The following is a 27838-nucleotide window of genomic DNA, read 5'->3' on the forward strand; positions in this document are numbered from 1 at the left end:
GCTTTGATTATATTACCTTGGGTTTGGGTAGGAGTATGCTTTCTTTCAAATTTGCATATATTTCATCTCCAAAGCCCCACAGGTAAAGGAGGGTAGTGATTCATAACTGCATAATATTGTTGAGGAGACCAAGGCTTCCCCTGACCTGGCAACTTGCTCATGTCTCCTGACATCAGGCATGAGTCCTTTTCCTGTTTTCCTTGCTGAAGCAGCAGATGCTTGATGTGTACTGGAAAATGGAATTATTGAGTATTTTATTTTATTTTTATAAAATATATATTTTATTGATTATTTTATAGAGAGGGAGAGGGATAGAGAGTTAGAAACATCAATCAGCTGCCTCCTGCACACCACCTACTGGGGATGTGCCCACAACCAAGATACATGCCCTTAACTGGAATCAAACCTGGGACCTTTCAGTCTGCAGTCTGACACTCTATCCATTGAGCTAAACCAGTTTTCACAGAATTATTGACTATTTTTAAATGTTGTTGTTTGGCTAAACAGGATCAGAGCACTTCTGGGCTTTCAGGCAGAGATGAGAGTTGAGAGAATGTCATGAGGAGGCTGCAGTGCAGAGAGGGGGCAATTAGCTAGGAGGCAGGGCTATTGGGATTTTGTATGAGCAATAGTCATAAGACAGTAATAATAAAATAAAACAGGTTAGGATGCACAACAAAAATCCCTAACAATAAAAACCACGGATCTCTAAAATATCCTAGATAACATCTAATCCTGAAGACACTACTTTGTTTTGTACCTTACTCTCCTGTCAGGGAAAATCTGCTCCTTTTAATTGAGACTTAGCATCTTGGCAGAGCGATGGTAATTTCTCAGCATCCTCAATTTCTTCGGGAGCACTGACTGTCGGGATGATTTTAATGAGGTTGATTATCATTTTAGTAGCTCTACAAGATTTCTGTGAGAGAAGAAGAGAATATGGCTTGGGACAACCATATCCCTGAGCTATTATTTATTATTTATACAGACTAAGTTTTCTTTTGAGGATAGAAAACTAGACTAGAGTAAAAATTAACTGCTACATCAATAGAGCATTCCTAATTTCTGGGTGGCATATTCTTAAGAAATCCCGTAGGTTTCTCCTAAAAACAAACACACACAGAGAACTAGAACTGGTGCCTGAATGTGAGAGGAGAAGCATTCTAAGGGCTTGTTTGTCTTCTTGTCCCCATTGCCTACATACCGCCCTGCACTCTGTATGGTCTTTACTTGCACTTGCAATTGATAATCATGCTAATATTTGTGTGATGATGTGATTGATGTCTGTCTTCTCACCATGAAGACAAAAGACCATTTTGTGCTTTGCCATCCATTTGTATCCCCCATGCCAGCAAGTTGCATGGGCATGTTGTCTTTCAATAAATATATAATCTAAACCACCAATACAGGTGGTTTAGATTATATATTTATAATCTAAATATATAATATTTAGGTCACCGGCCAGAGTATCCTTTGTGAAATCCACCCCTTTCATTTCATGAAAGTTTACTCCATGTCAATCCTGTGCTAAACAAGGAAAAGGCTATATTTAATCCACTGACTAAAATTTATGGGTCCTTTTTTATTTATTTATCTTTATTGTTGAAAGTATTGCAGATGTCCATTTTTTCTCCCCATTAATCCTCTCCACCCCATTCCCAGGTATGATCCTGCTTTAAATTTCTTTCTTTCTTCAATGTTTACATAATCAAAGTAAGGGGAAAAGATGGTTTTTATTAAAGAAGCATCCATATACACAGATTTTCTTATAAATTCACTTGTACTTGTTGAGGGTGGCGGGAATGGCACCAGGTGTCTGACTGGTGGGTGGGGTCAAACCAAACCTGGGTTCAGAAAACTCAGTACCTAGGTTCTGGCTAGGAAAGCATTTAAAGCCAAGACCCAAACTGTAAATCACAGAGGTAAAAGTAATTTCTAGAACAAATGGGCTTAGGAATCAAGTTACAGAGGTAAAGGAAGGGCCCTTGGAGCTTGGGAGTGAGGAAGCTAATGGTAAAGTGCCTGGGACAGGTTGGGGCAAGGGAAAGGCAGGAGGATCGCACTGGGTCCTCCCTCTGAAGGGTTTAAAGGGTGGAGATTTTAGGGGAGCTTCCAGGAGAAGATCTCAGTGGAATATCCAGCAGTTTTCCAGGTGTGTCCTTTCAGGGTTTTGGTCTGCAGGGATTGATTGGCCAGCATGAGGGCAGAGAGTCATTATGGAATGCAGCTGGTCCTGCTGTGCGCTGTGGCTGGTGGTGTTGCTTATCTGGGCCTGGAGCTGAAATACAGCTGAGGCCTAGTGTTGCCTCTAGAGAGGAAAGGCCAAGGGGTCCAAACTGCAAGACCAGTGACATGCTGGGGGAGGAAAAGTCACCCTGGGGGCGAGGTCCCACCCTACAATGGTTCTGTGCTAGGCACCTGGGCTTCCCATGCATATATGTTTGTAAGCAGATGAAAGGAAATAGTCATGTTTATACAGTCAGTTGTGAACATTATTTATGAAAGGTTGATTTTAGTTGTGAAAAGTTAACTGTAATCACTGGATCACAATTCATTATCCTCATTGTTTATAACCTCCTAGCAGAATAAATCGATCAATTGCCCACCTTTTTTAAGGAGTAGGAAAGAAAATAAAGTCAGAACAGATATTTTGAGAGCTAAAAATAAATAAACAAACAAACAAACAAATAAATAAATGTTACGGGGGTGGGGGGTAGGGGGTGGGAAGAGAAACAAAAAACCCCCACACCACACCCAGATACAAAGTGATAATAAAAATTCTAAAATGTTAACTTGATAGCGACAATCCTTGGATCATATGCTTTCAAGTTATTTCATTGCTGTTTAATTATTTTGTTTTGTGGGATACATAATGGAATAAATTTTTAATTTTTCATTAAGTATATTTTCAAAAATTAAGCCTACAAAAGACATTCAGGCATCTTGTCAAAGGTACACTACACTGATAGTATGCCAAATTTGGTTCTATATAAATGCATTTAGAAATTGCAAAACTGGCAAGAAACATGTAGGCTGAATGGCTTCCCAATTTAAAAATATACAAATTAAACATTTTTCTAAACATTAAGCTATTTCATGAGGCGAGTGGAAAACAGTTCTTTCTATACCACATTTCCCCCCACCGGTTTCTTGTTGAATTCCCATATGATCCTACATCACTTTGTATGAAAGCTTCCACTTTGAATTGCTCTTTTCTTCCTCTTCCTGTCATCTCTTTCTAAATGATGAGGTTGAGGGTTCTTGGCATCATATTTCAAGGGAACAATAAATTCATCAGGCAAAATAATCCAATTAATTTATTTGAATTTTAGTTATGAAAGGTTGGATTAACCGTAATCACTGAATCACAATTCATTATCCTCATTGGTTTGGGCATGTCTTTCTTTTAGTTTTGTAAATGGAATAAAATTTATATTTCTGTTTTACATATAAATATTGACGCAGTTAGAAACACATTGTTATTTCCAATAAGTGGCCGAACAAGAGTTGTGTCTTTGAACAGAACTTATTTCTTTTTTGTTTGTGTTCAAAGGCAAAATAAGGTGTTACCAAACACATTTGCATTTAATTAGCAGGAGTTGGTACACTGCATATAAATCTGTTTTAATTGGCAGGAGAGTGATTAGAAATGATTTTACATTTGAATTTGATTTGAATGCCGTTATGTGGTATATTTGCTGCAGGTTCATCAAGAATAACACCCCCTTTCGCATTCTCTGTAATCATCAACCTGATATTCACCTGTCTATGTTTCCTGGCTCTGAAGACATGTGCATTTGACAGCCATATCTAAAATTAATATGTGACTACTCCTGGAAACTGTACTTCTAACCACAACATTTTTTTTCTGCGCTTTAAATGGCATAATGCTACTGAAAAAATCCCCAAGGAAAGTTAATTTAATATGGAAGAGACCAATTCAATAAAAATCAGGAGACTTGGATTCTGGTCCTTGTTTTGCTACTATCTAGTTTAGGGGTGTCGAACTCAATCAGAGAAGGGGCCAAAATCTAAAATCCAGCCTAAATCGCGGGCCGAATGGTTTACTGAACAGTCATAAACTGTTATTGTGATGGAAACACAGCGGAGTGCAGTGATGACAGCGCGGTGCAGGCCACATTGCAAGGCCTGGCGGGACAGATTTGGCCCGCGGGCCTTGTGTTTGACACATGTGATCTAGTTGGTGATTTCAGGAAAGCTTCTCAACTCCTCTGGGACTTCCCTCAGCTCCCTATCCTATCATTATACCCAATTTTGCTCAAGTCAGAAACCCAAGGGTTATCTTTGGTATCTTTCTAAGATCAATTTTATTCAAACCATCAGCAAGTCCTATTGATTCCACCTCAAAAACATAGCTTGAATTTAGCTACCTCTCTCCATATGCTCTATAACACCCTCATTCCAAACTACTATTATCACTCACCTGGACTAGAGTTATAGCTGCTTAAATAGTGTCCTTGATTCTGCTTTTTCAAATGAAAATTGGATTATTTTGATCTTTCTACTGATTTGACATCAAGGGTGATTCATTCCCAATACGGTAGAACTTTCAACCTTCCTTGCTGAAATTAATCATCATCGTCATGCCTGTGTGAGCACAGAGAACAAACACCTTTCATCAGCTTAGGTAGATATAACGTCTGAATTCTCCAGCCATTTCTCCAAGTAACATTTTAAGAAAGCCTGTGGGCTCCTTAAGAAATCAGGCTTCAAAGGCAAGGTTGGCAGTAAAAGTGTCTTGTGTGATAGGAAATAAAGGATGAAATCTAAGCATTTTTTCCACTGAAGGAAATAAATAATAATAATAATAATAATAATCATCATCATCATCCAAGATAGTTGAATGCACAATTCACTTTAGACTCAGTAGTTGTAATATACATACACTCCAATCAATGCTCAAAATCGATAGAGTGAGTTGGCTGGTACTGTCTCCATTTTCACATGAGGAAACTGAGTCTCAGAGAGTTTTTCGGAGTTCAAAGACTACTGAGTATTTCCAACTGTTACCAATCTTTGAGAATTTAGGCTTGATTTTATTAATTGTCCAATTTTTTAATTTCCAAAAGATGTTATCTGTACCTGTTTAATTCTAGAAAATGAAGACAATTAAAATAACCCCAAGTCCCAGAAATTTGCTCTTCCAGTCATTGTTTTTAAAGGAATTACACACACAATTTACATGGTTTAAGCATATACAGTATGATAGCCTGTCCCCCCCCTCCCCACCACCTTTTATTATGTCCTTTAAATATATTTTTAAAGAGGTGCTGGTCAATGGTCATGTATTATTTCCATATGGAGGGACCATAATTTATCACTGGGTATTTAGGCTGTGTCATTTTTGCCATTATAAATAACATTGTCATGAACATCTTTCTCCATAAATCACTGTGAGCATGACTTTCAAGGCACCATCTGTTCCTTGGAGTCCCTTAGTTGGTGACACACACCTCGACTACCTGATATTTGACAGGTGGAACTGAGGCTGTACAGCTAGAACTTGTCACGAAGACAAATAGAGCGGCAGTGGCTGCCTCACTCCCATAACATAAAATAGATACAGCTCTAATTTTGCAGGCCACTTGTTTGGTTAGAAACTTGATGCCTCATTGATTCCACGGATGATATATTCCAAAAGAATGAAGGTGACCTCAGAGACAGCCAGCCATTTAGAATCCAATTAATCAAGCTGCAGGGATGTGGTGTCCAGCGCCAACCAGACACACACACCAGGACCTGTCAGACTTGCTATTCAGCAGAAATGGAACTTAGGAAGGTGTGGATTAGGGTTAGTTCTTGGGTGCTCTTCTGCAAATTACAGGAGAGACACACTCTTTAAACGGGAGGAATCTTGGTTGTGCAGTTGTAGGTTTTTGTAGAAAGAGAAAAAAACAACAGTGAAATATTCTAAAATTCAGTGAGCTTTATTAAAGACTGCTTCAAAGAGGAACTCACTCATAGTCTTAGGATTCTGCTTCCAGGACATCTGAGATGTAGAGCATGATGATTTATAAAGTTCTTTAAACTTGAGTCTCCTTTGTTTTGTCAGTATCTTGCAGAATAAACAAAAATTAAAATCCATGTTGAAAAAAAGGGCCTGAATTGGTTTCCTGTTACTTAACAAGCGTGAATGCTTCATATTCATTTCTAGTAGCCTAAGAGAATAAAGCCTTTACGTTTGATCTGAAATTTATTTAATCTTCTAGGATAGTGGTGGAGGTTTTAGGCCCAAATTCCAGGCATTTAATATGTTTAGTTTTGCTCTTTGCTTCATGATGATGGTTTTATCACTAGCTCTTAACACTTCTTGTACTAAGTTGATATATTAATATTAATATTAATAGTAATAGTAGAGTGTGAAAAATCCAACTGATAAGTGGTGTATGCAAAGTAACCTAATGCAAACTTTAATGGACTAATGCACTAACAATATCCTTGGTTCAGTTTAAGGCTCCACTTGCATTTCCAATTTATACCTCATCGCCTTCCCCACCTCCAGCATCAATGAGGCCTGTGGGTCAGAGGACTTGGGGAGAGAGGAGTGTTGCTCTGGCAAGTTTCCAAGCTCTCTAACCTCATGGAAGTGAGGAGGGGCAGGTCTCATCCCAGGACACTACCCTCTACCCCCCTACCCTCCTACTCTGCAGGAGCTGGGCCTGGTCCTCTGGTGTTGAAAGCAAGGAAGTGGACTAGGCAAGATGCCCGGAGTTGTCTGATGGACAGTCCATGATGGGGGTCACTTCTGGACTTGCTACTAAATCCAGTTCCTTGTTACTGGTGGTCTGTGTGTTTCCTTAAGGTGATGCTTTGGTTTCTCCTAGTTGCTCTGCCCCAGAGCTTCCTGGGAGAGGAAGCCAGTCTCCTTCTAATGTTTTCTATAAGTTCACGTCCAAGGTTCAGGATGGCCTCAGAGCACTTGCCTCTCTTCTTCGTGCTCCTTCCTTCGGAGCCAGGAGAACCAGAAAAGTGATTTCTTCCCTACGCCTTGGGACTCAGATGGAGAAAATGCAACTATCTTTTTCCTTCTCACTCTGCCAAGAGCGCTGGCTGCTCTTGCAAGCATCCTGCACTAGGGACACTCTAAGCAGGAAGCGGTCTTGTGAGCCTGTCAAGGGAGCACTCCCGTGTGGACCCACACCTTCCAGGATCTCTTCTGGCAGCCTGCCTCCCAGTACTTGGCACCTTGTAGCCATTCAGAACTATTTGTTGAATGGATGCATGAAGGTTGGTTTTCAAGAATGTGTTTTTCCCGCTGGGCCAATGCGACTCAGTGGCTGAGTGTCAACCTATGATCTGGGAGTCATGGTTGAATTCTCAGTCAGGGCACATGCCTGGGTTGTGGACTCCACCTCTGGTGGGGGCAAGCAGGAGGCAGATCAATGATTCTCTCTCAGCATTGATGTTTCTGTCTCCCTCTCCCTCTCCATTCCTCTATAAAAACAATTAAAAAATGTGTTTTACATTCCTCTATAAAAACAATTAAAAAATGTGTTTTACAAGTTGTAGATTTCTATGTTTATTGATTCATAGAAGAAAATGATGGCTTTTGTTCTTATTTCTACTTGTGAGGGTGCTTAATACCACAGGCTTCAAAGATCCTCCAAAATTTCATCATTTTAATACGTGAACAGAAGAGTTTACTAGATTGATATGCAAGGTATTTTCTAGGGATATGCTGCAGGGTGTCATGAGAGGGGAAGCTAAGAGAGGAAAGACAGGGAGACTAATCATAAGAAACTAATACAAAAGAGTTTGTCAATAATTTCTGAGCATGCCAGTCTGCTTTTGGTACCAGAATGCCCTTTTGTAGGGGTTGTTTTGGACAGTCAATCTCTTTATTGGTGACGGTGTTAGGACAGGCACTTCCCAGGATGCAGTATTTCCACTTTCCTGTTGGCACATCTCACAGCTCCTACTTCACAGAGGTTCACTGTCTTGCTTCTCATTGATGACCCCATCCTGACGCAGTAAAGTTGGTCCCCACCCTTGATGCATTGGTTGGGCAACATGCAGACACACTTGGAAGCAGAGGCTGCAATGAGAGAGACAATGTGATCACCACGGTTCTCGGGGTGGGATTTTACCAAACTTGTCCCCAGAGTGGCCAGCTCCTTGGTTAGCAATAATTGAGAACGCTGAAACAAAGGCAATGACCCAATTTACTCAATGGTGGCTGAAGGGCGTGGCCTTTGTGTAAGAGAGCAGAGTGTATAGTAAGCCAGTAAGACAAGACGCAGCATTGGGTCATCTCTGACACCTCCTTCTCACTCACCATTCCCACCCAGTCAGTTCCATCCTGCCAGCCCATTTCCACAGTGTCATCAGTTAGTCCTTTCTGTTCTTTTCTCATCGTCACTGGCTATGTACAGATAGCTTTACAACTTATTGAGCATGTACTATAAAACCCATTTAATAGGCTAACTACTTTACATGCTTTATTTCATTTAATAATCCTCACAACAAACAAAATATCTGTAAGCATACTAATTATACAGATGAGAAAATGGAGCTCAGAGGCATTAAGTGATTTGTCCATGGTTCCACAATTAGGTGGCAAAGGCAGGTTTTACAACCTAAATGACTGCTACTGCCATGAGTCAGCCTGACACCCAGCAGTGATTTCATGAACAGGGCAGTGTTTGTGAGGCAGAAGTCGATTCTATCCCGTGTGTCTCAGCTGATGGGGGAAAACAGGGCAAGGGAGTGGGGAGACACTCTTAGGTTCAAGCTTTCTGCCCTCGGTAGGAACATTTCATGAAAAAAGCACACTTTCCCTCCTGTGCCTCCTGTCGACCCCCTGGAGAAGATTCCAGTTGTGGAAAGTCTTGTCCATTGTTGGGAAGGATGGGGTCTGGTGAAGGACAGTGGGCTGTTCCATCTCTGAAGAGAAAGCCAGAGTCCTGGGCTTCTGGAAAGGCCACTGTCACCACTCAGTCTAGTTGCGGCTGAAATGCTCTTCGCCAGGTTGTTTTCAGAGCACCAGTACCAGCCCTTTCCCATCACCTCCCTTAAACTTTCCTTCAATACCCAGTTCTCATGCTTTCAACCTTATAAAACCCGCCCAGGCCCCAAGATTCTTATTCTCCTACAACTCTCATCCTATGGCCTTGCATTAAAATTACTCAGACAAGCATTGTGTAAAGCCATTCCTCTAATTACGGTGAACAGTGCAAGTGGACAAAGGCCTTTTATCTTCAGACATCTCATACTTTGTACAGTGACTTCCTTCTATTAGATACCAAAGGCTGTTTGCTGAATAAGTCTTCCCCTCTTGTTAGTGAAGGCGGGGTACTTTTGAAGTTCAGGCAAAACACTTGATATGCATAAAAGCCAGCTCATTACAAAATCGTTTGTGTTCTAACTTTTGCAAAGTGAACTTCATGTCACTTTGAAGTTCCATTTTAAACTTTTTTTTTGTTTTGTGTTAGAAAGAGAAGGACAGAAGTAGCAAAGTACACAATTTAATCACAGTGACTGACATTCAATTCAACTCAGGATTAATAATCTCCCACCTTGCTATGAGTGGGGCGGGTATCAAATACAATGTTTGACTTTCTCTTTCTTTATAAACGCTGTGGTGCATACACTGATGCTGGTCTATAGTGCTTTTTGACTCGAACTCTCTGTGACATTGACGTTTGCTTATCAATTAAAGAGGCTGCCAGAGGCAGACCATATCTACTGGGGAGGATGTGCTTCTGTTTTTCTGATTGTGTGCAGGGCCAAATAATTCTTTAAACAATGTCTATCTTTTACTAAAAAATATTTATGTTTTAGTGTGATTAACTTGGGCAACATTCATGTATTCAAATATTTTACTGTTTTGTTTTGTTTTTCTTGTTTGATAACCTTTGACTCCTGGGGATCGTGGAATTTAGACATATGTACAACGAAGACCTAACAATAAAGACCAATTTTTATGAAACTGTAAGCTGCAGCTTATTTGTTACTCAGGCAGATTAAAAAATAATAATTTGTGGAAAAGTAGCTCTCTCCTCCCCACCCCCAGTTCTTTGCAATAGCGGAATCTGATGAAGATCTCTTTTCCGTGATAGATAAGGAGGGTGAAAGTTAACACTAAAACATCCCTAGCATGCCTGAACTACCATGTTGATTTGATCTTCTGTCCAAATTCCTTTTATTTTCTGCATATATTTTTGACAATAATGTTCTTAGACTACAAATTTTAAAGAAAATGTTTAGATTTTAAAATGATGTTACATAACACTGGCAGTTGTTTTTTCTACCACAAATTATTGTTTCTGAGAGAGATGTCAGTTGGATAATGGTGTTGGTCAGGCAGTGAGAGAATGAATAACAGTGTTCACCTGGAAGATGACTTAATAGTGTTTAGAATAGGGGTGTCGCACTCAATCAGAGAAGGGGCCAAAATCTAAAATCCAGCCTAAATCGCGGGCCGAATGGTTTACTGAACAGTCATAAACTGTCATTGTGATGGAAACGCAGTGGAGTGCAGTGATGACAGCGCGGTGCCGGCCACATTGCAAGGCCTGGCGGGACGGATTTGGCCCGCGGGCCTTGTGTTTGACACATGTGGTTTAGAATCAGGCAGTGTACTTATGAGGACCTGGTCTGCTGTCTTTCACAGTGAATTGCCTTGTTCCAATAAGGCTGAAAGGTTGGAGCCCCAGACATTGACCTCCTGAGTTGCTACCATTGGATGGTTGGTTGACCATGGTTCCTGTGTCTACTCTTTGTCATGAGTACCATCCTGCCACCTGTCAAGGGAGCTGGACTTTGACAATCAGCTTTAAGCAGAACAGGATGAAACTTTAGGAAATAAGGCCTCTCCCCTTTTTGAGGACTGACTTGAAGAACATTGGACTGGAAAACAAAAGAGGACTTAATGGGAACAGTAATGTTTTTCCAAAAATTAGGTGGTTTTAGTAAAAATTAGATGTAACAATTCAACAAGTGTCTACTGCATACTTGATGCCTCATTTTAAAATAAGCTTTTGAAGAGTGACACATGGGATATCTGGCTGCCTTTTTTAGTTCTGTTAAATCCTATTCTTAAAATACTATAATTGTAGGTATACTAGAGGCCAGTGCACAAATTGGTGCACCCTTGGCCTAGCCTGTGGGAATTGGAACAAAACAGGCTCTTTGACATCCCCCAAGGGGTCCCAGATTGTGAGAGGGGAGCTCTTGAGTGATACATCCTAGAATTGGGCTTCCTCTTCTCTGGGTCCAAGGTGTGGGTGAAGCAGATTCAGGTGACAATGCTCCAGCAGCAACCTAATCCCTGGCTGATTTCAAGAGCAATCGGGCTCCCTGCTCTATGGGTTGGAGCATCTGACCCCTAGTGGTCATTGTGCATCATAGCTACCAGATGAACCGTCAAACAGATAGTTGCTTAGGCTTTTATTTAGATAGATTACATGAATCTCAGGTGGGTTATTTCAGGGTCAAACTTCATCTTAGAGCATATGGAGTGCTGTGAAATTCTGCTTCCAAGCAATTAACAAATAAAATGCCAATAGTCAATACACTTTAAAGAAAATAGAAATGTAACACCACTTCTTAAACATCAAATTGGCAAAGATTTAAAGAAGTGATAACTCTAGGTTTGGTGAGAGTGTGGAAGTACAGTCTTTATCATACATTGTAGATAGGAATATGGTATGGTAAAAACACTTCTGGAAAGCAAGTTGATAAAAGAAGTTTAATAATTTAAAATAATATTTAACTGGAAATTCCATTTTCTAAGGTATAGCCTAAGAAAATAATTTAACATTATAGATTTATCTGTGATAGATTTGTTTATCACAGCACTGTCTGTAATAGCAAAACATTGGGAAAAATCTAAATGCCTAGCGGAAGATTGGTTAAATGAATCACAAAATGTCCATATAGACTTTTGCAGACATTAAAAATTATGTATCAGAATAATATATGATGATATGGAAATAGTTTTATGATATAAGTGAAAAGCAGCAATATGTAAAATAAGATTTAGAGTATGAAGTTATTTTTTTAAATTTGTAATATAATCAGGGCAACCCCTGGAGAAAATTTTTTTTTATGGAATGCTTCTCTAATTAAATTATTAAAATCACTCTAAATCAGAGTGTCAGCACCATACCAGCAGTCCAATTCCAAGAAATCTTGAGGGAGACTACCCTGCTGGCTCATCAGCCTGCTCTGGGAATGGGTCTAGCTTTGAACCAGAGATGACGCTATAGTCTTCAAACATCTGGTTGACTCCATGCATGGTGGAAGGGAGGGTCAGAGAAACAGTGCCTGAGTCTATGAGTGTCCCTGTCTGGGTTCAGGGTATCCTGCCCGAATAATATAGCCAGCCTTGGCTGGTTCTAGGCACTACAATTGGACATAAAAGATTTGAGGAATCTGCTTCAGCAATTGGTGTCCACAAGGAGCCCAGTCTAGGCACAGAGCACTCTACCTCTGCTGGCCCCAGCTGGTCCCAAATGCCAAAGGAATTCTTAGACAATTCAGATATATGCCCTCTAAAGCTAGGAGAGGAGAAGGGTGCCTGAAGCACGAAACCAGGATGTGTACTTTTCTTACTGGGGTCTGAGGGTGGTGCTTATTATATATGCATAGCAAAAAGGGGAGAAAGATTTACATAAGAACTGTTAAACCAGTTATTTCTAATTGTGGGTGAGTTACTTTTTCTTTTCTGTTTAAATCACTTTATAAATATTTTTTACAATAAAATGGAATTATTTCTGATTAAGGCAAGGTTCATTTTAAGAGAGAGTGTATGAATCTAAACAAGATATATTAGCTGAGATAAATTTTAGGCCAGAGCATTCCTAGTATGTGGTCACCATTGGCACTTACCTGGACATTTTTCCCAGTCGTAGCAGGTGTCATAACCACAGGATTCTCTCTTGGTGCTGTTGAATGAAAGCTTTGTTCTTTCAAGACCCCATTCTAACTGTGGACCATCTTGGCAGGAACCAATATGTAGAAAATGGAATTGCTGATGATTTAAACATTTCTTGGCCATAAATTTGCAAGCTGGTGAAGTAAAGTGACTGTTGGAGTCTGAGTCAAACACACAGAGATCTTCTGAATATTGGCTGCCCAAGAGAGGAAAGCAAGCATTTACACATGAAGACCAGAAGACAAGCAATGGCATCCAGCCAATTTAACATGTTAACTCTACTACCCAGTTATCTTTCCCCTGCTCTCCCCACCCTCCAATTTTTCTTCTTTTCATCCCCTCACATGCTCTGGGATTCATCTTTCTAGACCTTTATCTTAATCTTGGTATCACTCTCAATTGCCTTTGAATTAAGTGAATTTTAAATTCTTAACAAGATCTTTCATATTTTTATTCAAAGCCATTTGCCTTTCTGGAATTATTTTCCCATCCCCTTAATCCTTCTGTATCACCTAAAAATTGTATTGATCATTTTCTAAATTGGTAAGATTTTTCTTCCTTTGCTGTCATCCATGACCTGCTCAATCAGTATCATGTTGTCTCTTCTCTCTGCCCGCCCGTGTCCAGCTCAATTCCTGCCTATCCTTTGAAACTAGCCCATGATAGTTCATCTGTACTTCTTCTGAGCTCAGTAACACTCATTATTTGCAGCACCAGAATTGTATATCATTACATGGCTTTGCAAGTGGGTTTGTGTTATGATTAAGAGCATGCACTTTTAAGTTATTCGTTGTTAACTTGTGTAATCTCTCTAAATAGGTGATGGATCCTGCTACTGAGAAGTAACCAGTGGCCAAAGCCCTCGTCCCACTGAGAGGTCAAGAACTCCTTAGTCACTCCAAATCAGAGCCTCTATTCTGATGTCAATTTTAGAATTAACCATCAGTTCAACAGCACATAAGACTGTTTCCAGGAACTAGAGCCCACAGCTGAGAAGAAAAAGTCACTAAGTTTGGAACACCTCTGCTGGGGCCAGCCACTCCCCCAGACACCTCCAATGCCATAGAAAAGAGAAGTGAGACTAACAGAAAGAGGCTAGAGAGGTAGGGCAGAACTTGAGACCGTTCCAGAGGACAATCTGTAGTCTCATGGTTTGGTATTACAAAGATAGAGAAAGACGTTTCCCCTGGATTCAATGGGCAATATGAATGCTTTCAGTACCACCCAGCGGGGACTCCAGCAGTGAGAAGCTGCGTGGTGGACCACTGTGGTGGACACTGAGGAGGGTAGATAGAGCCACCTTTGGGCTGAATTATACAGAAAAAGATGTCGTAGTTCTTGAATGAATGAATGAATGAATGAGCATTTGTGCACCTGCAGCACAGAGGAACATGAGAGCTATTCAGTGTCTAAAGTGTAACAGTTGGACACAGTCTGCTGGCTTCTTAGCCCAGCATTCATTCTTTTTTCCTCCCCAGTGATCTAATTTTATTAAAAAGTGCCTGCACATCCAGCCAAAGAATAGCATTTTCAGCCTCCCTTGCAGAGACATGTGGCCATGTGAATTAGAGATTAAGGAGATGAAAACAAATGATGGATCTTTCAGGAACTCTCCTTCAGAGGAGGGAATGTGTGTGTTTTCAGCTTTCCTTTTGTCCTGTGCCAGCAGAGCAATCTCAGACCACGAGGCAGATTGAGGAGGGCAGAGCAGAGAACAGAAGGGGCCTCGGTGCTACCTGAAATAGACAAGTCATTGCACTGGCCCTAGATTGCCTACCTCTGGATTTATTGTGTGAGGTAGAGAAACAAAATTTTATCTGAAACCAATGCTGCTTTGCATTAATTTCAGCTGAAAGTAGACCTTCAATAATAAGTGACATCAACATTCCTGTTTGTTTGTTTTTCATGCAAAGAATGGACAGTTATAACAACAAAGAGGAGATAGCTAACTATTCATGGCAGTCACATGAAGATATATAATGTTTATGCTCTGCCCCTACATGAAAAAATTGACAAAGAGGTGTGTGTGTGTGTGTGTGTGTGTGTGTGTGTGAACTCCATACTCACACCACTTTCTCTACTCTAAACTTTTGGAGTCACAACTTTGCCCTATACTTCAGGAAAGAGGAAAGCTTTGCAATAACTGAATCTAAAATTTAAAAATAGACAGGAATAAGTATTTATAATAAAAATGAGACTGTTTTAATAAAAAAAAAAAAGCCATAAAAACTTGATGATGAGAAAGCTTGCAACCAGTAGGAGAGGAGGAATTCAGTTGAGCACGGGGCTGGGCGGGGCGGGGGGGGGGGGGGGGGGAGGCGGGGAGATCAGTTATTTGAAAAGTCAATATGTTTCATGTTTGTGCTTCAAGAAGCTCAGCCCCATGAAATAAGCCAGTCAGTGAAAGAAAAATACCACATGATCTCACTTATTTATGGATAATGAAGAATATTATAACCTGGTGAACAAAAAGATAGATACAGAGGCAGAGAAGCCTCTGCCTGTCAAATTACAGTGGGAGGGCTCAAGAGAGTTGTGGGGGAAGAGGGAGGTAAGAGATCAACTGAAGGATTTGTATGGGGGCGGGGTGAGGTGAGGGCATGTGCTGAGGGGTAGGGGAGACTGGGGAAAGTTCAATGGAGAGGGGAAGGAGACATATATACTACTATTTGTAATACTTTAAACAATAAAATAAAATTCAAGCTGGCTATACTATACTGGCCTTCCCAATTCCCAAACACGCTTCACAGAGCGCCTCTCACCCGCAGTCTTCTTCTGGAGACATACAGATGCATTCAGATCCCGATTCCTTTTGTCCTAGTTGACAACGACCCTTTAATTTGCTCATAAAATCTGAAAGAAGAGAAAAAGGAGTGAAGTCCAGTGCATGGAACAGATTCCAAGTAAAAACTTGATTTTTAGGAGCAAAGGCAATGGTACAAGATTCTCATTTATCTCTTTCAGTTAGAACATTCATTTTGGTTTTTCCAAATAAGCTGTCATGAAATATTCCATCGCAAAGGTTCTTTCTAGCTCTCATGTGCTGTCATTTTCCAACCTAAAATTGCTGTTAAGTTCAGATAACTAAAGAAAATGGAATTGGTGAAATTTCTGTTCACTTATTTCTTAAATGTTTATTGATGTAAATATTCCCAGTACCACATTAGGTTTTGGGGGTAGTGTATTGAGCAAAATTTGACCCAGATCCTATGCTTATAGTCTTATGGAGGCAGACAGACATGAATCAAACAAACACACTCATAAAAATAGAATTGCCATCCTTCTTAGCATAAAAACAAAGAAATTGATGTGGCTCAGAAGGTTAGAAATGGTGAAACGAGAAGAGAAAAGGGGAAGGAAACAGCAGGAAAGGAAAGGAAATATCAGGCATGAAGTGCTAAAAAGTGAGGCAGCGTGTGACTTTCCTGGAGCTGAAGACCAGGGTAATTGAAGAACACAAAAACAAGTGCACGGAACAAGGTATGGCCTTGTACAGGGTCCTTCAGGGCTTATGGAAGGACTTTCACCCTTACTGAATAAGCAGTGGAGAGTCTTTGATGGGTTTTAAGCAGCAGTGGTGTGACAAAAGTAGGTCTGGATTTTGGAAAATAAATTAATTCTGGCTTCCATGTGGAGAGTGGTCAAGAGAGCTGTGGGTAGACAATCTAGGGGGTTACTGTAGTAGTTTGGGTGAAAGAAGATGTTGATTTTGATCAGTCCCCATGGTAGAAATGGAGAGAAGTGGATGCACTTGAGGCAGAGTTAGCAGATAACATAGATGGGACTCATTAAAAATAAAAATTGGTTGTACATCAGAAAATTGGTGAATAAGTGTGCATTCCTATATTTCAAGTTAAAAGAAAATGCTTAAATTATTAAAAAAGCTTTTTAAATGACCTTCCACTCTAACCCAATTTTCCTTTAGCTATCAATTCTGATTTTATGGGTGAGCTTAAAATGTTGAAGTATATTGAAAAATAAACATAACCTCGATCTCTAAAATCTGAAGCTATCCACTTGACCAATAACTTCTCATTTCTGCCTGACCTCCTCCTCTTCACAACCTGTTTTGTCCTCCCAAAACACACTCAAGAAATAACACCATGCATGTAATTAAATTTTGTCATTTTCTCTTGTTAAAAAAGAAAGAAAGAAAGAAAGAAAGAAAGAAAGAAAGAAAGAAAGAAAGAAAGAAAGAAAGAAAGAAATAGCACCATGGTAGATGCTATGCTACCAACCTTGGGAGACCCCTCCCCTAGGCACATACATATATTTAATGTGTACATATGCACACATGCATTTAGATGAGAGAGAAGAGAATCCTGAGCTGCTACTCACCCTTTTCACAGGTGAGTGAGTTTGAAATGGGTGGTGTCCAGGAATCCTCAGTGCATGTGTACCTTGAAGGCCCAGAAACCACAAAGCCTTTGGGACAGGTCAGCTCAATGGATTTTCCAATTTCGTACGATCTCTGAAACGGTGATATACTCAGAACGTCCTGCACCACTGGCTTGAGGCACTGTGCCACTGCAGCAGAAAAATTTTAGAGGCGTCAGTGGAGTGGAATACACACCAGATGTAGGCCGATTTTATACAACGCAAGAGATGATTTTAATGCGCTTCATTCCATTCGCTCTGTTTTAATGCCCCCTTGTCATCAGAGAATCTGGGAGTTGAGGATCCCAGGCTTTCCCTGAGACCCTCCTTTAGCTCAATTCCCTTCTAAGATAGATTCCAGGTACTTCTACCTTTCATTATATTACAGGAACCTCTTCTTCTTCCCTCCCCTTTGCCCAAAAGCAAGCCACCATTCTAACCGATGGTGGTCTCAATTCTGCTCACGGGGTCTCACGATAGCTTTTGAGTCCCCATGTGAGCCTTGTCTGCTTCTCATTTTGATTTTACTGGAGCACAGCTATGCCTGGAGCCTTCACACTCCTCCCCAGGAAAGGATGTGAAGTGCTCCAAGGAGAAAACTGCCTTCCCCATGCAGCTCCATCGCAGATACACTAAGGGGGTAAGCAGCATCTTCCTGGGACTCCTCAATCTGCATCAGTTTGGACATCGGATTAGGCAGATGTCTGTGGTGAGAAGCATTGAGCAGACCTCCCGGATTTCTCTTTAAGCGCGTGTTTTGCCATCCTGTGTGTCTGAGGCCAACACACAGAGCCAGAACTGACACCTGAAGATGCTTTGGAATCTAGTGCTAGCAGATGAGTCCTATTTTCTGCTTCACTAAACCTTTCCACCAGAGTTATTAAAAAGTAGTAAAATTCCTGGTCTGTGGTGGCTTTGCTTTATTTATTTTGGGCGCATTTATTCTTTAGAGATGCCATGAGAAAGGGTGGGCCTCACGCTGGCATTCCACATCGAGCTGTCTCCAGGTCCTGTCTGGCAAGCAGCTGAAGTACTGGTATCCAACGAGCTTGAATCCAGTATAGCATGCAATTTCAGCATCTTCCCCAACGGAGTACACTTGCTTCTCATTCTAGAATTAGTACCGAAATCAGCAAATTATTAGCGCTATGAATAATATTTCTCAACACCTCAGGGTCAGCTGGTTTTTTTTCGATTCCTTCACTCCTGTATATATTCAGTTACAGAGTTCTTTTAATTTCACCTTTTAAATCTCTCTCCAATTCCCCCTTTCCTTTGCCATCGGCACTGCCTTTGTTTATGGATTTATAAATTTATAATCTCTTACAAGGACAACTTTCTAACTGGTCCCTTTCCTGTGTGTGTGTGTGTGTGTGTGTGTGTGTGTGTCTCAGATAGTCACTAAAATTTTCAAGTTATAACGGGTCTTACTTGCTTTGGAATATTACCCTCCTCACCTCTTGCCATTTCTTCCTGTAAAACCTGTCCCCTAGCAAAACAAAACATCTGCTGTTCTTTGAATATAACATTTATTCTCTCCCATGTGTCTGTCTCTTTAACTGGCTGCCTGGCTAATTCCTCTCTCTGCCCAACACTTTCTTCCCTTCTCTCAAGACCCAACTCAAGTGGAAAGTCCTCTGTGCCAAGGTCCTGCATTTCCCAGGTTCCTGAGGAGCACTCCTTTCAGTTCCGGGGGAAACATGTATAAGCTGTATTTCTATAGTCATCACTTCTACCAGCCCCACCCCGGCTCCTGGGTGGCACTTCCCCCACCAGGTCTCCATCTCACAAATCATAATGAAACAGGGGCAGGTTCTTACAGCTGCCTCTATCCTCCTGATACTCAAGTGCCATGGTGCACTCACATAAATGCTCGGGTAGCATGTGAATCGGTGGAACCAAGTACACAAGGAACCTGCTATCCTTTGGCCTGACAATCAGGTGTAGAGACATCCCCAGGGAATTCGGGGTGAAGAGTGGTTTCTAAATTCCACTTTTTACATCAACAGATTATTAAACTAGAAACACAATAACCCTAACTTTTGGAAAAAGCATATTTTTTAACTTCTATCTTTTTTTTTTTAAACCCCCAAACCTGAAGGAAAAGTCAGGATGCTTACTCGGATAAATCCGTTTTCCGGAGGGTCTGGATGAGGACACCCTGTGTCTGACTCTGGGTCAGGGGGGTCTACTTCTTTCCCATATTCATCGTCATTGATACACGCTTGTCCACTAAAAGGGAACAATACATATGTGCATATAATATAATAAACATGTACATACACACATATATTTAATGTATATACATAGAGTGGCACGTATATCCTCTCTAACAAAAGAGAAACATGCAAATTGACCGTACCTTCACTACATCCACAAACCATGCCCACCACCCAAATCAGGGTGAGTATGCAAATTAACCCAACCAATATGGCGGTTAATTTGCATATCCAGGCCAGAGCAAAGACTGAAGATAGTGTAGAAAGAAGCCAAGTGCTGCAGAAGGGAGCAAAGCTGCCGAGAAGCAAGCAAGCGGGCTGCGGAGAAGGGAGGGAAGCAGGTGGGGCAGCGGAGACTGAAGTAGGAAGCTTTATTGCAGCAATCTTCCTGCAAGGGGTCTCTAGTATTTATATAAAAGCTTAACAGCAGGTATAATGCCTCGCCAACATACTGTGTTGGAAGAGGGGAGATTCCAGTTATTTCTTTGCTTAGCAGGAAGGTGGTACTGCCCTCACTGTGCTGCGGGGGCCTGACCCAGCCGCCCGCTGGGCTCCTTACTCGTTCTGCATGATTGAGATGGAGCAGTGCTCCTCCTGCTGATGCTCCCCCTCGCAGGGCTTCCCCTCTCTCAGCGGGCTGGGGTTGTTGCACACTCGGGTTCTCGATCTCTTGTAGGTGAGGTCGCACTGGCTCCAGGAAGACCAGCAGCCCCAGTTCCCGTCCACCGCATCTGGAAGGCAGGCAGCCCGCCCCCGGTGACGGTGTACCCCAGGGCAGGTGGGCTTTGGAGCCAGGCCCACCTGGGGTCCCCGCTTTTCTGCTGTGTGGTCCTCGGTGGCATATCACAGGGTTGTTGTGAGGATAAGGGGGAGTTAGGGCCTGACACCCCACTGACTTCCTTTCCCGGTCCCCACAGCTGGATAAAATGGCCACAGTTCGAGAATCATTGTCAACGACCTGCAACCTACCTCACACATATGTATATGTGTGCACACATGATAAATAGGAACTTCTTCTGAGTGGAATATAAATTGAACCATGTGCTTACAGGTAATAGAATATTTTCCTACTCCTATGACACATCCCCTTCCTAAGGAGGATCAGGTAACCAGGAATATTACTCAGCCCTGAATGAAAACTTCAGCTCTGGTTTAATTTATCCCTATCATGAAGCCATCTTTATTCTATATTACAACACACTAAAGGTTTATGACACACATTGTATTTCATAGTATTTTCTATTATTTTGTTTAAGTCATATCACAGGCATTGTGCTGTGTATCCTTTATGTATATATTCATCTTTGGATACAAGCTGACATCATCCCCATTCTCTGGATGAGCAGATGGAGGCACAGAGAGGCCAGGTGACTTTCCCAAGGCCACAGAGCTGGCAGGTCACCACAGGCTCATGCCAGGGCTGGTGGACTTCGGAGTCGAGCTCTTTACAGGCTTATCTTCCTTGTGAGTCTGCGTAAGGTGGGGGGTGCTAATGGCAGTTTGTCTTTGCTTTCATTGACACACTTAGCATCCCTTGCGGAGGGGAAAAGACGCCTCCCTCACCAGGAGTTGCTGACCCTTACCCGATTTAAAATCCGGGGCGCGTCTCTCGCAGTTGGCACCGTAGGTGCCGCTCTGGCACACGCACAGACATTCTGTGCCCGAGAGAGTGGGGCGGCCGTTGTTCGGACACGGGGCACACTGGCAGGGGTCAAACTTGGCTGCGTATTCCTGGAAGGCTCTCCTGAGGTTGTTCCGTCGGGTCACCGCACAGGAGATGTTTCGCACCAAGTCTGTGATGGGAGCGAGCTAGAGAGGAGGTATGGTCACATAGGTTGTCATCACCACCCACTTCCCAAGGCAGGGACAGCCCCACACGTCAAAGGGGTTATTGCAGGACATAGTATCGATGCCAGTTGCACCGTGGAGAAAGGGATGAGTTTCTTTTCGTTTCTTTCTCACAGCAGCTCTAATCAAGATTTGTTCGCTTCTGTTGTCCCTAAAGTATGGCCGGTGTGTGTGCCTGGAGCTTAGGTTCCCTGGAAATTCTACTCTAGAGATGTCCTTTACCTGGCCTCGCATCATGTTATGTGTTAAGCAGCAAATGCTGAGCTGGGTGTGCAGGGGCAGGCAGCGCAGGGATGTCCTGCTGGAGGCTCACTGAGTGTGGCCCCAGGCGAAAGATCCAGAGGATGAGGAGAGCTCTCTGGGTTCTTTGCTCTCCCAGGGGCAACCCTGGCATTTGGGAGAGCAGAGGAGAAAGGGTAGGATGGGAGAAAACGGAGGGATGAACTCACTGGCAGGATGAGTAAGGAATTGCAGCAAGAAATGATGGGGCTTACCCAAAACCAGGGCTCATTTTGTTAATATTTTAACCCCCCAAAGGAATGACTATCTAGTGCACATGTGTCAAACACAAGGCCCGCGGGCCAAGTCCGTCCCGCCAGGCCTTGCAATGTGGCCCGCACCACGTTGTCATCACTGCACTCCGCTGCGTTTCCATCACAATGACAGTTTATGACTGTTCAGTAAACCATTCGGCCCGCAATTTAGGCTGGATTTTAGATTTTGGCCCCTTCTCTGATTGAGTTCGACACCCCTAATCTAGTGCCATCGGTGACTCACAGGTGCCAGGCGGGCGGCCAGATCTCACTTTCCTACCACCCCCTGGAGAGTACGCTGCATCGCAGGCTGCATGTGTTTTAATCTACGTTCACCGTGACTGCACTCCTACCTTCAAAGAGCAGGACAGCCTGTTAGCAGGCATTTAAAAATGTGCTTATGGAGCATTATGCTAAGTGAAATAAGCCAGGCAGAGAAATATAAATATCACATGATCTCACTCATTTGTGGAATATAATGAACAATGTAAACTGATGAACAAAAACAGATCCAGAGACAGAGTAACATAGATCAGAACCTCAGGGAAGGCAGGGGAGGGTGGGAGTAAGAGAGAAAAATCAACCCAAGGACTTGTATGCATGGCTATAAGCCTAACCAATGGACACAGACAACAGGGGGGGGTAAGGGCATGAATGGGGGAGGGGGAGGGGGGTTAATGGGGAAATAAAGATACATATGTAACACCTTAATAAATAAAAATAAATAAATAAAAATGTGCTTATGTTTGAGGCAAACACTGGTTCCAAATGCAGTAGGACTGATATGTGGGCAAAGTGCTCCTTGAATAATAATAAAAATCACCTTCTTATGTAATGACAATAAATATAAGGCTGGTACATGTAATCAAAGTTCATAGAACCAGATTGCCACATGCACATAAAAATCCCACTTATCCCTGGAGCTATCCATGAAGGCTTAGGAGAACTCACCAAATAAAAGTTGCAAGCAATCACAGAGACCAAATTCTTTACACGCCTTGGAGAGATGAAGAATATTCTACTCTAGGCAAGTTTGAGCAGTTTTATTCACTAAATCCCGTTTCCTGATATTCCACATATGCTGCACATTCTAACTATATGTTAGAGAATGCCTGCTTGAACAGCAAAAGCAATAGGCGTGTACTTCAACATTGAAAACGAGGCCCACTGTGCCCGCACACTAAAGAAAGACATTTCCTTGATCATCTTGGAGCAAAATGGAAGGGCGTTGATTGGCAATTCCTTTGGGCTGCCAGAGAAGTCCTTTAGCTCTCTCGCCCAGCTCGCTTTTCATTCTTACCTTAAAGTCCACCACAACAGGATTATCCTTCAGCGATTCCACCCACTGAGAAAAGACGTTTTTGTCTGGACCCGAGGTCCCCTTCTCCCACACCAGAGCCGCGGCGTACTCACTCCTCCCGCCTTGGACCAAGGAGATGGCCTTCTCCGCTCCCTGCATCATCGAGCCTGCAAGGGTGTTTTAAAAACAATCGCCCATTTAATTTCATTGCAAATCAAAGCTTTAAAGAAGAGCCCGCTTGCACAGGAGTGGATGGCAGAGGCATTAAGTAAGCTAGGTGAGGAGCAAGACAGCACCCTCCTCAGCCCCCAGGCAGTCTGTGAGTAGCGGTGCCAATAGTGCCCACAGCTGCCGGGTAGTAAGTAGCTTGTACATAATCAGCTGCACGCATCATCTCGTGCAGCTCTCACCATCCTGAGAAACGGGTGCTGTTGTAAACTGGGACAATAAAGCTAGAAGTGAATTGGCCCCCAAAGTGTGGTCACTAGGGAGGACTGGGGGGCTGGGATGCAAATGCAGCCCAAATCCTGACTCTGTTCCCGGCTCTCTCTGATGCCAACCCCCCACTTTTGATACGTATTACAATAGTTTATGTATGGCCCCAGGCATGCTATAGACCCTGGCTTCTGCTATCCAATATTAATTAAATTCAACAATTTAAGTATAAGATAAAGAAAACCTTAGCCATTTCCCCCTGTAAGTGTTGCTTAATGATGCTGTATTTACACCACCCACAGGGCTCTGAGATAGAGGACTGAAATAAGTGCAAACTGAAAAACCCACAGTCCTGGGCAACATGGTCCTAGTTACTGTCCACCACGAGGTGCCCTGGGCAGCAAAGGGAGGGGGCTGTCACCTTCATATTTCTCTGACATCTTGTTGGTGGTGCACCGGTGTTCCACTGACGTTTTCTTAAAGAAAAGAAAGCGTTTCGTTGTTTCAATCCGGATACAGTTTTGAACTTCTGACTCTGTTAAGCCTAGGAAATGCAGCACAAACACAACCTCCTGAGAATCCAGGGAAGAGCATGAGGCTCTGCATCAGCCGCCATTATCTCTACTAGTACTTCGCGTGAGTGGGAATGAACGACAGTCTTGCCTACAGATTCAGTCCTTCACAGACAGAGGAACCTGAACAGAAGAAGTATTTATGAGTCCCTGCTACCTCTCCTTTTCACACTGGCACAAGATGGGGTCATCGTGGCCCAGCCCAGAGGACCAGGCTGGCCTCTCTCTGTTGCTTACATAGAATGAACCTCTTAAGCTCGCCCATCCTACTGGTCACTGCCACTGTGCAGCCCTGCACATCAGAAGACAGACACACACTGTGTCGTGCCCCGCTGTCAGATTTTGTGGGGCCACAACTAACTCTGTGAAACCTCTGTCCACTTCACTTTTCCTTGTTCATCATAAAAAATGTGAATCCTGTTGGTCATCTCTCCTTCCCTGGATGCCCGTTCTCATACTCACCTGTGCGTTCTCTCCCTGACTTGGCTGCTCGTTCCACCTCCACCTCCAAAACCTTTCTGTTTGCTCTCAGAAATTCTGACTTCTGACCTAGGAACTCTTGTCAATGTCCTCCATGACTATTTATTCTCTTGCTCTCCTCGTCTGAACTCAAGCCTGCATTGGATATGTTTCTCGCTGTCTCTAAGGGAGGTTGGTACTGCCCCATTCCCAGACCCTTCAGCTGTGGGAGCTGGGGTTGACCACATCTTCCTCACTCCCCACCGCTGCTTCTACGGATGCCTCCCCACAGTTGTCTTTATCTTATAAAAATTCTGGTCTCTGAGGCTGAGGCCACCCAGGTCTAATACCCTTAGTCCTCCTGGTCCTAGTCTTTCACTAAACGTCCGAGCATCATTCACTGAAGATTGTGTCACCTGAATCACTCTTTGCCACCACAATGCTTGCCATTATGCTCAATGTCTTCACCATGTATGTGGGTGTCAGGGGTTGACTGGGGCACAGTGCAGGGAAACAGATCTTGCCGTTTGTACACTTAGGTGGTACTGCCTACCTGGGGTCATTTGAGGAAAATCCATGTTTCCTTTTTGTTAACTGCTTCCCACGCCACCTGACCTGCTACCCGAAACATCAATTTTAGAGTCCCGGTTTTTTTATGTTTAGTAAAACATTGCCTTGCAAAACACAAGCACATGAGGGATAGAGCTGTTAATATCAGCCCTAAAGCACCTTAAAGCCAAGTAGTTTATCAAATACTGGTATTTAGGGTTGCAGGTCACCATAGGCAGGAACAAGTGTGTTTAGTGCTTGAGGCACAGTTTGGTGAGATGCTAATCTGAAACCTGAAGGCAGAGATCACTGAGAAAGGAGGCGGAGTGGAGGAGCTTGGGGAGTGCCCGCCTCAGTTTTCTCAATAGTTTGTCACATTGGAAGAGATGTGTTAAAAGTTGTAAGAAGTTCTTGGTTTGAAGTCCCCATGCTTACCTTGTATCCTTAACTTTAGAAAGAAAAGACTGCTTTTGATCGAGCTGACTAAACATAAGTCACTTTTCTCCTGACAGTATTTTTCCTATAAGTGGGTGAGTCAAATGGTTAGGCCACATTAGGAATTTAATGCCCCTATAGCAACAACTCCCATCTTTCCTTATTCTTTTGTTAGGTCTTGATTATTTGTAAGTTAAAATTAAATGTTATGTGTACAATTCATTAATGATAACAAAATTAATTAACCATAAGCTTAGTTAAATCAATTTTCTGAGAGTTAGAGGAGAATCCTTGAAGATTTGAATGAAGAATCCCTCGTATGAGCCATGTTGTTGGCCATACGGTGATTAAAACATCAAGGTTTCATCAGGGAATTTCTGTATCAGCCTTTTCTTCTCTGCAGCAGGTCCTAAAGCTTGCTGCCTGACCTTTACCCACAATGTCCAAGAGGCAACTTGATGCTGTAGCACTTGGCCCCTCAAAGCCCAGTGTCCCTCTGCTGGGGTGTGGGGATGAGTATTTTAGAAATGTCCTCAGCTACTTTGACTGGCCAAAGGCCAACAGTGCTAGTTGAAAATGTCATACTGATAAGTAGTGAGGCAGTTAATTTTCCTGCTCAAATTAAAAGCAGAAAATTACTTCTTAACAAAAGGAGTTGAAAATTATCATCTTGCATATTATGATATTTTAATTGTTTAATGTTTCACAGAATTTTTGAAATTCTTTTCACCTTGCACACTGAAGCAATGTCAACTTTTATTCAAGGTTTTAAGTTGACTAGGGGACCCTGAACAATAGGGGAATAAATCAAAGGATGCAACTAGAAAGCAATTGAATTTTGTTTATTTTTCCTGAGGGAGACAAAGTGCTATGGAATATTCAAGTCGTGGTGTTTTGAAATGAATGACAAGGGTTCTGATTCTTATTAAATAAAGCAAACAAAAACTAAGCCTGCACTCAAGTATCATGTCATGGCTAACTTAAGGGAGAACAAATAGAAAGAGATAAAAGGGAAGATGCCAGAATAGATATTCATCCAGAGAAGTGGGCAAAAACAGGTAAGCACAACCCATAGAGAATTCCATTTCATTAAATTTTGTTTCTGTCTTGGTGTGCTCCAACTTAACCACAATTAAAATTGTGCACCAATAGTGTTATTGTGACATAGAGAAATAAATAAGTATCTATACTAATTGAACATAAGAATATATATTATGTTTAAGAACACTGAACATAAGAATACATTTTATTGACTATATTAAATATACATATACATACATAGATATAGTGTGTGTAGGTACGTGTTTGTGTGTGTGTGCACAGGTGTGTATGATTATGTATTTCCAGTCTCCTATCACATCTCAAACTCCCTTTCTTTCCCTTATTAGGTCTCACTCTATCTCCATTTACAGAGAAAGAGACGGAAGGGGAGAATGTTCCAATAGGGAAGGATAGTTCATCATTCTTCATTTTGGTTATGGGGCTTCACCTATTAAAATGTTGGAAGGTTGATTAAAAATTCACATCATTCTTTAACTGCCCTGATCTCTAAGCCTTTGGAGGCTTTGCTCTGAATGGGTGATGAGTACAGCTCATCAAATGAGGAATTATCCTCTGAGCCATAGCCACGGTAACTAGAATAATATCATCTCAAGGGTGAATGAAAACAAGTCAAGGATTGGAGATTTCCCCCCCACGATTTTTGCCCAGCATTAATGTGGATGCGAGTCTCTGTGGCAGGAGACAAGCATCGCTCTGCTGGGAAGGAGAGCTGACAGGAGGGCTAGGCGGTGTGGAGAGTGCATCACAGCATAAACCTTTTCGATTTCAGTAATTCCATCAGGTGAAATTTTTTAGAGACTCTCTTAGTGAAAGTATTTCTCAAAGACATTTGTCCCATCTCCTCTTTTAGGAAGCTCATCAAGAGGGATCTCTGGTCACCTAAGGTTCGAAAGAACTCAGGGCAGCCCCAGGAAACATTAGTATTTGCCAGATGAGCTGTAAGAACAGAGGAATTGACACTCCATCGACAACAGTGTTGTATTTTTCAACAACTCCCTTGTTCTTTTGGTATAAAGTTACATGATCAAGAATTGTGACTTATTTGGGGGTATTGGTCAATTGAATTCTTGTTACCATTCAGTCTCTTAACCGTGTTCTCAAGAGACACATGGTAGAATCATCACAGGACCCTGTGCCATTTACTATAAGGG

At 42.2% G+C, this 27838-nt stretch overlaps 1 protein-coding gene across 2 annotated transcripts in view; it reads right to left on the minus strand.

The window, feature by feature from the left end:
* Positions 1–7527: 7527 nt before the first annotated feature.
* The window catches only part of C6 (complement C6), a 42471-nt gene continuing 22160 nt past the window's right edge, over positions 7528–27838 (minus strand). For both annotated transcript variants that reach the window (XM_045571590.1, XM_036410340.2), the window contains exons 9-18: positions 24032–24154; positions 23176–23342; positions 21078–21303; positions 20054–20225; positions 19396–19507; positions 18254–18386; positions 17237–17425; positions 15661–15751; positions 12853–13094; positions 7528–8056 (exon numbers count right to left, since the gene is read on the minus strand). In XM_045571590.1, coding sequence (XP_045427546.1) covers positions 7875–8056; positions 12853–13094; positions 15661–15751; positions 17237–17425; positions 18254–18386; positions 19396–19507; positions 20054–20225; positions 21078–21303; positions 23176–23342; positions 24032–24154 — 1637 coding nt within the window. In that variant the 3' untranslated portion in view covers positions 7528–7874. The remainder of the gene's footprint in view (positions 8057–12852; positions 13095–15660; positions 15752–17236; positions 17426–18253; positions 18387–19395; positions 19508–20053; positions 20226–21077; positions 21304–23175; positions 23343–24031; positions 24155–27838) is intronic.

Source organism: Pipistrellus kuhlii, unplaced genomic scaffold (assembly GCF_014108245.1).
Source record: "Pipistrellus kuhlii isolate mPipKuh1 unplaced genomic scaffold, mPipKuh1.p scaffold_m20_p_4, whole genome shotgun sequence".
Lineage (NCBI taxonomy): Eukaryota > Metazoa > Chordata > Mammalia > Chiroptera > Vespertilionidae > Pipistrellus > Pipistrellus kuhlii.